The 12,581-nt window shown below is 41.2% G+C and overlaps 2 protein-coding genes across 2 annotated transcripts in view; both read right to left on the bottom strand.

Annotated features, from left to right (window-relative positions):
* Positions 1 to 6,162, bottom strand: part of TLK1 (tousled-like kinase 1) — a 184,212-nt gene extending 178,050 nt beyond the window's left edge. Inside the window, exon 1 of the mRNA XM_006878849.1 lies at positions 5,873 to 6,162. Within this exon, the coding sequence (XP_006878911.1) occupies positions 5,873 to 6,011 (139 nt within the window). The 5' untranslated portion in view covers positions 6,012 to 6,162. The remainder of the gene's footprint in view (positions 1 to 5,872) is intronic.
* A 325-nt stretch (positions 6,163 to 6,487) lies between these two features.
* LOC102865159 (serine/arginine repetitive matrix protein 3-like) overlaps positions 6,488 to 12,581 on the bottom strand; it is a 9,517-nt gene continuing 3,423 nt past the window's right edge. Inside the window, exon 2 of the mRNA XM_006878969.1 lies at positions 6,488 to 6,911. Within this exon, the coding sequence (XP_006879031.1) occupies positions 6,488 to 6,911 (424 nt within the window). The remainder of the gene's footprint in view (positions 6,912 to 12,581) is intronic.

Raw genomic sequence — 12,581 nt, 5'->3', positions numbered from 1 at the left:
CCAAAAAGAGAGCTCACTGACTTCAAGTAAAAGATGATGGAATAAGATGTTCCCAGTATATGTGCCTATGACCTCAAGAGCTGTAAAACTTGTTCAAGGAGGGCAGAGGTCCAGCCCAAATCGGCAGAGTCTAGAGTGAAGGTCCTGCCTGCTTTCATTGTTAATAAAGGAATTGAAAGCAAGATCTTGACTGAAAGTCATCCTGATGGATAAAATGTATCCTGTCTCCTAAGTTGTTCCTGTTACTTCCAAGTTGTAGACTCTTAGTTCCCAAATAAGCATCATTACTTGTGAATATGGTCTGTGAGTTCTGTGTGCAAAGAGTTATCAAACTCAGTAAAGAAATAACAGGGCCTTGGGAGGGACAGCTTGTGTCAGAATTGCTAAAAATGTTGGCAGAAGAAGGTAGTCTGGCTTCTATCTTTGGGAATCGGCTCTGAGTTGATACTGATGGTGATTACCCTCTCCCTATGTGAAGTCAGCAGATCTCTGATTCTATATTACATGGTAGTACCTAACAATAACATGTCTGACCTACAAGCTGAAGGAACCATGTTTCCTCATTTTTACTTGAAAAAACATTTGACAAACTATAGTTATTCAGACTTTGATATATAGCAGATATTTTCTCAAAAACAAATGAGGTTAACGTACTACTTCAAGAACCATTAAAGACAGACTATTAACAGAGAAAACTGATTGTTGCTGTGTACTATCAAGAAGGAACAACCCATAGCTGACCCTCCTGTGGGTTTTCAGAGGCAGTTAAACACATGGTGGGAGACTGCCCATCCTTCTCCCACTGAGAATAATATTGACTGCAAATGAGAAAATTGGACTTTTTAGAACATTTTTGGAAATAAAATTTATTTTAATTGTGATTTTATTTAAAATTTACAGAGAAGTTAGATTTTCATTCATTCATTGTTTTCAAGTCATTCACTGCAATTGTTTTCATTCATTCATTGCATGTTTAACCTCTTCTTCCTTTCTCCCTCCCCCAGCTGACTTTTTAATAATTTAAGAACTTGTATTACTGACAACCTAGACGTATCTAATGAATAGTGTGTGTATACATACATATACATATGTATATATGTATGTATACACATACGCACACACAAAAAACCCCCCATATAGCTCATGTGTGTGAACCAGTAGTTTCCAAATTAGCAGTGCATTCATTAGGGCTACTCAAACTGAAAAATACACCAATGGAATTTTTTTTAATAGTGTAGTCAACCCTTTGGCATATTCCATTAAGGACTGCTCTCTCTAATCCTTTTTTTCTAGGGTTGTATCAGGAGTTTTGCTTTATCAGACTCAGCTTTCCTAATCCTCTAGGGAACTGTACATTCTAATGAAGCATAATATAAAAAGTTCTTTGGTAAAGTTTTAGATTGTATATAGAAAGTAACTTTTAAAAACTACCTGATACTTAATGAGTTTTGTGGTATTGTGGTGAAGTGTTTGGCTACTAAGTGTAAGGTTAGCAGTTCAAACCCACTTGATGATCTACAGAATGATGTGATAATCTGCTTCCATAAAGATTGTAATTTGTATTTTTGTAAAGCTTTTGTAAAGACGGCAGTTGTAATTTGCCTTCTAAGGTGGTTATAAATTAGAAATAATTTAGTAGTAAGTGGGTTATTTTTAAATCAAAGAATGGTCACAATTTCTTTAAAACCTTTTGAACTATTTCTTCCTTTTCCAGCTATACATCTACAGACCTATATTCTCTTAACATACTTCAATCAAAACAACATATTAAAACAAACAGAGAGGAGGAGCAAAATTCAACTGAGCTCTAGAAAGCAGAAAATTAAGGTGATCTGCAAAAGTATGAACTTAAATGTATGATTTTATAACATTTCATGAAAATTATTCTGTTAACATATAACAAAAGTATTATTTATAATCAGCCACTGAGGGACTCAATTTTGTAACCAATATGTCATTTTAAAATATATATATGTGCCTCTAGAGCAGTAAACTGAAAGCTGTGGGGAAAGGGAGAAAAGAGCCCCCACCCAAACATCAGCCAATCCTGTATCACCCTGTTTTCACGGGCCTTCCTGTGAATCAGCCAATCCTGTATCACCCTACACCACTATTTTAAATTATCAATAGACCTAGCACATAGAAACAAAATCTCTTGGGAGTCTCCAATAAATTTTAAGAAAGTAAAGGAGAACTGAGACCAAAACAGGCTACATTTAATTTAAAGCACAAGCTATTTCTCATGGAGCTAGCTCTCCAGACTTCTAATGATTAATTAGTGAAGCCTACCTGGCCACTGCAGACTGGCCTCACCTATGATGCCAGGTGGATGTTTACATGGAAGAGTTCTCTCTCTATATTGGGACAGCTTCCAGAAGACAAAGAGGACTAGTATGCCATGTAAATGTCCTTTTGAGTTCCACATCTATGGTGCACAATATAGCTGCTTTCCATTTCTGCTCCAAAAAGCTTTTGGGCCCAGGGTTACTGCTCCCTTATTGTATGCTGCCTGCTTCTATTCCTAAGTAATAAAATGAACATTCATTATACTAATACATGTCCAGATTCTGATTTGAACAATATAATATTTATGAAGGAATAACATCTAGTGATAGGCTCCCTTTTTTCTAATGACCTCCTGGTAATTAAGAAATCTGGGACAAACTATGTCTTGAACTCTCCATTTCCCTAATATCATTATTATTGGAAAACAAAACAGGACAAGAGATAATAGGCTAAAGAATATTTTAGAGCTACACTGCTGTACATTTACAAAAGAACAATACTTATAAATGAAAAGCTCTGAAACAAAGAAGAAAAGTTGTCTATACTACAATATAGAAATTATTAAATGCTATCTTATTTAATGTTACATTCTATCTGTAATAAAATTATATGACTATGATAATATGAATAGGATGGGAAGGAGAAGCCAAAATGTGGAGCATTAAAAATAGTGAGATCATAATTTTTATTTCAAATATGTGAAAATGTCAAAATAAGTTCCAGACTCATAGGGCACACCTTTGAAAAAGAATCAATTTTCAAAGTTAAGTTTGCATAAAGGAATTTATCATATATTTATCTATGTACATGTCAACGACACATAACAACAACAACATGTCTTTGTAGCTTTTGAGGTTTATATTTTTCTGTTTTAAACTGAATTACTCAATTTTCCAAGAAACAAAGTTTGTTCTCTCCTTGATATAGGTATGTAAATCCCATTAGGCTCTCAATTATATCAATTTGTATTAACAGCATGTATAGCTTGAAAAAATACTTTAAAAATTTTTAATGTTTTTTAAATACAGGAATTCTACCTTAGAAAATGTCGTCTTCTTGAAATCTCTGTTAACATTAGTGATATGTGAGAATACAGCTCAAATTTCAAGATAAAAATATCCGGAGAGAGGGTTATGGGTCCCTAGGTGGTACAAATGCTTAACATACTCGGCTGCTGACCAAAAAGTTAGTGGTTCATATCCACTCAGGTGAGCTACTTTTATAAATAAGAAAGGGGGCAGTTGTGGATGGAAATCCAGCCATTGAAAACGCCCTAGAACAGGACTACGGAGCAAAACCCTATCCCGTCTCACACGTGGTCATTATAAGTTTAAATGTACTTGAAGGTAACAGGCTCTAGCAAGGTCTGAGTCCACAAGGGATACCTCAGAAGAAAGGTGTGGCAATCAACTTCATGAAAATGAGCTACTGAACCCGACAGAACACAGTTCTACACTGAGATGCATGAGGTTTCCATAAATTGGAACTGTGACAATAAACAATACAGTTTGTAATATCCATGCTGACAGACCAGACAGCAATCCCACTGAGGCCACATACTGGAACTTGATGCAAAATGAAAATTTTCCCAAAACCACATTCACACATTACATGAATAACAGTCACTAGATTACATAAAAATCGACAGTAATCTAAACTGATATAAAATTCTGATTATTCAAAAGTTTAGCTAAATTATTCTAATCTCAGAATATTCAAATATTAGGAAAAGTACAGAATAGTACAGATAATAAGTTTCTAACTTATCGAGTTGTAGTAACTTAAACTCACAATCTAAATTTTGTGACCCCTAAATTACTAACATTGATCACATATGTCAACAGACAAATAACGCAGACATAATCAACAATAAACCCTCAACATGTAACACAGGGACTAGTTTACAGTAATGACTTAATATTTGATGAAGTGACTGAATGAATGGCAAAACACCTTAATAGGAAGAAAAAAAATTTAAGAAACAGAAAATAAAATGGTTCCCAACTCACACCACTCCCAGTGAACATCTTAATAAAACCACAGATAAAGTAAACGCATGTTAAAAGCAACAATTACTATTATTTACAAAATACATTTTAAAAATATTCACTTACAAACTGTCACGTGCATAAAAGAAAGAAACCACCACTCAATTAGACTGGGTCAATAAATAAAACTTTTAATAATAATCAGAAGTCAGTTTTGAGGATAAAATGAAAGGGGAAAATGTCTGTCGATACATTGAGCATGTTTAATGGATGCCATAAATCAACCTTCCCATGAATTTTCTAGAGCAAATTCATGCCAATCTTTGTGCCTATTGTCACTTTCACACATGCTCACAGGAACAAAATGACAAAGAATGCTATGCCTGAACCACTGGATTCAGGACACAAAACACTTAACAATTGTCAAGGCTAACAATAGTAAATATTGGCAGATATTTTCAAAATAAATTAAACCCATCGATTCCTACAAAAATTTAAGCTTCTGTTTTCTTTAAAGGATTCACCAGACTGTGTGACTTCCAGACTGTTTCGTTTTTTTTTAATGTGGCTACAGCCTTCCTGTGTGAAACAACTGGGACTGAACCCCGTTTACCAAGTGCTGGTGAAAACCGCTACACCTTTTTTTCAGACAAAAGCGCACTAAACGCTATTCCACGTTTTTTACACTTCCCCCAGAATTGCGTGTTCTCTCAAATTTCATTTTATGTCGTATACTTAAAGTTAAATACAGCAAGTTGAAATTTTAGTCAAAAGCACTCTGGTGTCTTACTGTGTAACTGCTACATCTGGTGGTAGCACACTTGCATGCAAGCAGCCAGAAAACTTAGAAAACAATTGTAACCGATCTGGTGCGTGTTTGCAGCCACCTTTACGCCGCTATTTCCCACAAAATCCACGACCCTGTCGCTGAAGAACGGTAGCCTACTTGCAGTTAGAGGGAGAACGCACAAACACGCAGGAGGTGATGGCGAAGGAGAGAAAGTTGCAACCATCTGGAGGGGTGGTTTAATAGCCTGCCCACGAGTCAGTCTGTCGTTTCAATTGCTCTACGGCAGAGGATCAAAGTCTGCCTAGATAATAATTTCTGCGGCTTCTCCCCAAAGGGAAGAGACCCTGCAAACGAGCTGCAACCAGTCCCCGGCAGCGAAGCTTACGGAGTGGGGACCGCCTCTGTGGGAGGAGTGCGAGAGGAAGGGGAGGGGGCTCGAGGATGAATGCTCCAACGGGAGGGAAAACCCACCAGAGACAGGAGGCCAGGAGGTTAAGAGTAAGGAGTGTACTAGAAAATGGGCCAAAAAGGGGCTTGTGTCCGGAGCGAGGCTGGCCACCTCGCATGGCCGGCTCGGAGGAACCCCACTCGGCTCCGTACGCCTCGCCCCGTCCCCACTAGCCCGCACCCCCGCGCCTTCTCCTCCGCCACCCGTGAACCACCACCCACAGCCAGCGCACCACCCTCCCCGGAGCCCCGCGGCCTCCTCGCCACCATCCCCCACCCCGGGGGCGCGGGGAGGAGACCCCGGGGGCGCGGGGGCCGTGGTGCGGGAAGGGACCCGGCCAGCCGCCGCCGCGGCGCTTACCTTCCCTGGGCCTCCCGGATGGCGGCGTGTGATTCAGCAGGGACCTGGCCGCCGCCGCCGAGCCCGGGGTTGGAGACGTGGAGAGCTGGGACCAAGATGGCGGCCCCTCCAAACTTCCACTGCTACTTTGGACACTCATCAAGCTACTTTCTGGGAACCCGACTCTGCCCCTGAGACGGCAGCGGCGGCAACGGCACCAGCACCCGCCTCCGTCATGGCGGGGGCCGCGCTGAGGGCGAGGGAGAGTGTGAGGGCAGGGAAGGGAGAGTCAAGGGGATGGGGGAGGAAACAGAGAAGGGGGGAGGTGGAGAGGGAAGAGGTGAGGGGAGGAGAGGGGACAAGGAGGAGGAGGAGGGAATGGGGGAGAGAAGGAGCGGGCGGGCGTGCAGGGAAAGAGGAGGAGGGAAGGAGCGCGGCGGTAGGGGCGTCGAGGGGGCGCCCGCCGGGGCCGGGGTCGGAGCGCGGGTGGAGCGCGGGCAGCGCCGGCTGAAGAGACTTCCGCGGGCGGAACCTGCCGGCACCTCTGCAGTGCGTCGGCCCCCGGCGTCGCCCGGGTGGCGGCGGCAGCGGACGGTGGGTGGCGGCTGAGGCGGCGGCGGTGGGGTAACCTCTGCATCAGTTACAGGCGGCGGCGGCGTCACGCGCCGCCTGTGCAAACACTATCGCGAGGCTCCTGCGCCTCCGGTAGCGGCGGCGGCGGCAGCAGCCCGAGCAGGCATGGGGGAGGGACCTGCCAGGGGCTGGGGGCGGGGGTGAGAGGAGGGAGTGAATGCGCGAGGGAGGAGACGCGGCAGATGGGGCGCCCCCGGCGCGCCCGCGGATCGCAGCGCGGGAGCCCTGGGCCGCGGACTCGCGTGCGCGGGCCGCCCTCCCCGCGTCGGCCGGAGGGAGGCGCACCCCGCACGCGCCCCCTCCACACCGCTCCGGCTCCCGCGCTGCTGCCACCTGACTCTTCCCCTCTCCCGCGGAAGCGCGCCTGGCTCCGGACCCACACCCAGCCTGGGGAGAAATGCTTCTGCTCTCCTCGGCCGCCTCTTTTCTGTAGTTCAATGTGATCGTTTCTCAAAATGGAACTGAAAAGTTGAAAGTTGCTTCTTAACCCTCTCTACTGTGGTGGGGGAAAAAACACCCAAAACACAACCGTACTTGCACCTCCCAATCTGCAGAAGGAGAGTAATTACCCAGTAAAATGAGGAAATAAATTGGAGAGGGAAGTGTTCGGAGATAAACTTTCTGAATGTTTAAGAAAATAAAAAACGTTAGTAAAGGAATTGAAAATTACTACCAGTATTGTAGATTATACGTCTAGTGTAACAGTTGTTTTAAAACAGTAAGGGAAAATCTAAATAGAAATTTAATACTGAATTCACGTATTTAGGAACATTATCCAGTGTTCACCTGTAGAAATAGGATATGATTTCTAGAAAGGTACCGTTTATCTCTAGTGTCCCTGCCCACTTCTGACTAGAAAATCTCGAATTACAACATTTATAAAAATTTATAGACATAGCGTAGCTTTCCACACACCCACACATGCACTAGGGATTGGGCATCCTGTCCATAAAAGAGTAGTTTAGGGAAAGTACAGCAAGGTTATTGCTCTCTTTAAAAAGCCAAAATGAATAGAACACTAAAAAGATTATGATATAGAGCAATTGTACAGGCATGAGGAAATGGCATGATTACCAGGGGACAAAAATGTCATGTCTATTTTTTATTTTTATGACTTTGCATTTCTCATAGTAATGTTTTGTTCTGATAAACTACCACACTAGAATGGAACCTTGGTTGGTTGGTATCTCCAGAAATAATTTTAATGTTATGCTTCAGATTCTTCCTTGAGTTTTTAATTATATTCTGCATTTCAAATTTCAGAGGTTTTTTGTTCTTCTTAAGATAGCAGTGAATCGGTTGGTACGTGGCCACCCTGTGTACAACAGAAGGAAGCACTGTGATTCTCATAACTGAACCAGTCTCCTAATTGCTATTGTGCTTGAAGCCCATTGCTGCAGCCACTGTGTCAATTATCTAATTGAGGGTGTTCATCCTTTTTGCTGATGTCCTTTATCAACAATGATGTCCTCCAAGGACTAATCCCTTTTCATAACATGTCCTAAGTATTTTGGCTGTACTTCCGAGACAGATTTCTTCATTCTATTACTTCGTGGTACAGTCAATATTCTTTGCCAACTCCATAATTCAGAGACATCAATATCATGATAAATGAAGAAAATACTGAAACTGCCAAAGGTTTCATTTTACAGGGATCTGCAATCAATGTTCATGAAAGCAATGGTCGAGAAATCACCTTGTTTTGCATTGAGCAAATCTGTTACAAAAACCTTAAATATTGTTAAATGTCATTGAGTAGAGTACAACTCTTAGCGACCCCAGGAACAACAGTTCTGAACCCTGTCCTATCCAACACCATCCTTATCTAGCCCAACATGTTTGAACCCTTTGCCACAGACACAGTATCAATCTATGTCACTGAAGGGCTTCCTCTTCACTGACTCTCCACCTTTCCAAGTATGCTGTCCTTTTCCAAGGAATATAGCCTTTCCTAACAACATGTTCAAAGTATGTGAGACAAGCTTTACTTACTGTCCTTGCCTCCAAGGAGTGCTCTGGTTGTACTTTTCTCCAAAGCATATCTTTTGTTCTTCTGGCAGTCATGGGATATTCAGCAATCTTCTCCAATGCCGCAACTTAAATGTATCAATTCTCCTGTCATCCTTATTCATTATCGAGCTCTCAGATGCATAGCAGCTGATTGGAAAAACCATAATTTGAATCAGGTGGACTTTAGTCTTTACACTTACATCATTGTTTTTCAGGGCTTTAGAAAGATTCCTAACAGCAGACTTTCCCAAGGCTATATGTCTCCTTTCTCCTCACTGCTGGTTCCAAGGGTGTTGATTGTGGATCCAAGCAAGATGGAATTTTTGACAATTTCAATCCTCTTCCCATCTATGTGGATGCTGCCTGTTGGCACAGTGATGAGGGTTTCTCTTTCTTTTTTTAAGAATAATAAGCTTTATTGTGTTGATACAGCCTCAGTATTCAGAGACAAAATAGTGCAATGCTTGAAAACGTAGAGCATGTTTTAAAAGTTTACAGGGGGGTGGGTTTTTTTCTTAATGTTGAGATGTAATCCATATTGAAGGCTGCAGCCTTTGACCTTCTGCTGCAAGTACTTCAGGTCCTCTGCACTTTCCACATGCAAGGTTGAGTCTTCTGCTTAATGCAGGTTGTTGATGAGTCTTCTTCCAATCCTGATGCCATACTCTTTCATAAAATACAGCTTCTTTAATGCTTTGCTCAGCATATGGATTGAATAGTTAAGCAGAAAGGATACAACCCTGATGCACATCTTTCCCAATGCAGTGTTCCCTTGCTCTGTTCTGACAGTATGTTCTTGGTCTAGATATGTTGTTGTTGTTATGTGCCGTCTAGTCGTTTGCGACTCATAGCAACCCTATGTACAATAGCCCTAAACCCTACTCTATCCTGTGCCAATCGCATTGCCTCTGACACACCCATCCCGATTACCCCAGTCACTGAATCAATCCACCTCATAGAGGGTCTTCCCCTCCTGCGCTGTCCCTCCACCCTCCCAAGCATCACATCCCTCTCCAAGGACCTGTCCCTCCTTACAACATGTCCAAAGTATGTCAGACGAAGCCCCAGAATCCTTGCCTCCAAGGAGGAGCCTGGTTTAACTCTCTCCAGGATGAATCTGTTTGTTTTCTTGGCAAGCCAGGGTACATTCAATACTCTTCTCCAGCACCACAGCTCAAAGGCATCAATTCTCCTTCTATCCTCCCTAGTCATTGTCCAACTCTCTGATGCATAACAAGCGATTGCAAAGACCATGGCCTGTATCAGGCGCACCTTAGTTTCCAGAGAGACACCGTTGCTCTTGAGTGCTTTAGAGAGGTCCCTAACAGCAGACTTTCCCATGGCAATACGTTTTTTTTATTTCCTGGATGCTGGTGCCAAGAGTGTTGACCATGGAGCCGAGCAAACTGAAACTGTGAATAATCTCAATCTCTCCGCCATCCATCCTGATGCCACCAATTGGTCCAGTGGTGAGAATCCTTGTCTTCTGGACATTGAGCCTCAGTCCATACTGAGGGCTGCAGTCTTTGACCCTCTGCAGTAAGAGCATGAGGTCCTCCTCAGTTTCAGCAAGCAGGGTTGTGTCATCTGCAAAAGACAGCATGGAATGATAAAGCAGAATACTACAATGAAATGTGCGAGGAGCTAGAGTTGGAAAATCAAAAGAGCCAAACTCGTTCAGCATTTCTTAAGCTCAAGGAACTGAAGAACAAATTTAAACCTAGAGTTGCTATAATCAAGGATGCTTTAGGCAGAATATTAAATGATCCAGGAAGTATTAAAAGAAGATGGAAGGAATATACTGAGTCATTGTATCGAAAGGAATTGACAGGTACAGAAGAATTTAATAACATTTGAGCAAGAGCCTATGGTGATGAAGGAAGACGTTCAAGCTGCTTTGAAGGAAATAGCAAAAAATAAGGCCCCAGGAATAGATGGCATACCAATTGAAGTATTTCAGATAACAGATGTCGCCCTGGATGTGCTCACCAAGTTGTGCCAAGAAACCTGGAAAACAACCACTTGGCCAGCTGACTGGAAGAGTGACCCAACAGAATGTGGAAAGAAGGGTGACCCAACAGAGTGTGGAAACTACAGAACAATATCATTGATTTCACATGCAAGCAAGATTCTACTGAAGATTATCCAAAAACAACTGGAATTCTGGCAGAGAATTGCCAGAAGTCCAGGCTGGGTTTAGAAGGGGTCGTGGTACTAGGGATATTGTAGCTGATGTTAGATGGATCTTAGCTGAAAACAGGGAATACCAGAAGAATGTTTATCTGTATTTCATTGATTATGCAAAGGCGTTTGACTGTGTGGTCTAGATATACATTTCAAATAAGCATAATTAAGTGTTCTGGAATTTTCATTCTTCTCAAAGCTCACCATAGTTTGTTAGGATATGTAAAGTAAAATTCTTTTGCATAGTCAATAAAACACAAATAGACATTCTTCTGATATTATTCTCTGCTTTTAGCCAAGATCCATCTGACATCAATGATGTTCCTGCTGCCATGGCCTCTTCTAAACCCAGCTTGAACTTCTGGCAGTTCTTTGTCCATTGACTCTTCTAGCCATTTTTGGATTATTTTCAACAAGATTTTGCTTCCATGTGATATTGTTCTATAATTTCCACATTCTGTTGATTATTTGTTCCTTATTTGGAATGGGGACAAATATGAATATTTTCCAGTCAGTTGGCCAGGTTACTGTCTTCCAAATTTCCTGGCACAGACTCTTGAGCATGTCCAGAATTGTATTTGTTAATGGGAGCATATCAATTGAAATCCCATCAATTCCTGGGGGCTTATTTTTTGCCAATGCCTTCAGTACAGTTTAAATTTCTTTCATCACCAATGATTTTTTTATCATATACTACTTCCTGAAATATTTCTGTGTTGACCAGTTCTTTTTTGTACAGTGACTCAGTGTATTTCCTCCATCTTCTTTTGATGCTTCCTGGAGCATTTGAGATTTTTCCTATAGTTTCTTTCAGAATTGCAACTTGAGGCTTTATTGCAGTATAATTGACATGAAATAAATGTTACATATTTAAGGTATACAGTTTGGTAAGTTTTGACATGTGTATATGTTTGAAGCCATTAGCATATCCATCGCCTTCAAAGTTACCTGTACTCCTTTGAGGTTCCTCTTCATGTATCTACCTGGGTAACTGTTGTTACTATAAATTGGTTTGCATCTCCTAAAAAATTCAGTTAAGTTGAACCAGTAGAGTATTTGGTCTTTTATCCTAGCCTCTTTTACTTGGCATAATTACTTCAAGAGTCATCCACATTGTTGTATTTATCAGTAGTTCTTCCTTTTTTATTGCTGAGTAGTTTTCTATTGTTTGGATGTACCACAGTTTTTTTTCTTTTATACAGTCACCTGTTAATATTTATCTTATTGCCATTTTGTAGCTATTACAAATAATGATGTTGTTGTTAATTGTTGTTGATTGTTATTGAGCACATCTTATAGCAACACTGTGAGCAAAAAGCCTAAATCCCCTCTACAACTCTTAATAATTATCAAAGTTCATAGAGTTTCTAGAGGAATATTATTTAGGAAGTGGATGCCACTAATACTACTATTCATATACAAGTCTTGGTCTTTTTCTTGAATCCATACATACTCGGAGTTTTACCATTAGGCTTTCATGTTATAACATTTGTGCTTACTATAAAAGGAAATAAAATTTCCATTAAAATGTGAAGCAATAAAACTAACCTGAAGATTTGGGGGGGGGAAGCAAATATATGTTATTATTTTATTTTCAGAGAAATAAGCTTAGCATTTTGCTTAGGATATGACAGGAAGACTGTTATGAGGCGTGGATTTCCTGCCCCCCCCAGCATGTCACAATCCTTGATTTAAATACATCATCTATTTAAAAGTGGCTAGAATCATGGAATCTCTAAAACTCCGACCAAGTACAACACCATATTCAAAACTCAACTCTTCTCCAGAATATACACAGATAAACCAAAGATATTTGATGATGGGTTGTTTTTCTTCTAGCCCATGTTTAATTTATGCTGACTCTTCTGATTATAAGCAGATCACAGCATATATACCTTTTTTT

Source organism: Elephantulus edwardii, unplaced genomic scaffold (assembly GCF_000299155.1).
Source record: "Elephantulus edwardii isolate Elephantulus edwardi_28Jun2011 unplaced genomic scaffold, EleEdw1.0 scaffold00001, whole genome shotgun sequence".
In the NCBI taxonomy this organism is placed as follows: Eukaryota; Metazoa; Chordata; class Mammalia; order Macroscelidea; family Macroscelididae; genus Elephantulus; species Elephantulus edwardii.
This window is presented reverse-complemented; position numbering and strand designations above follow the sequence as displayed.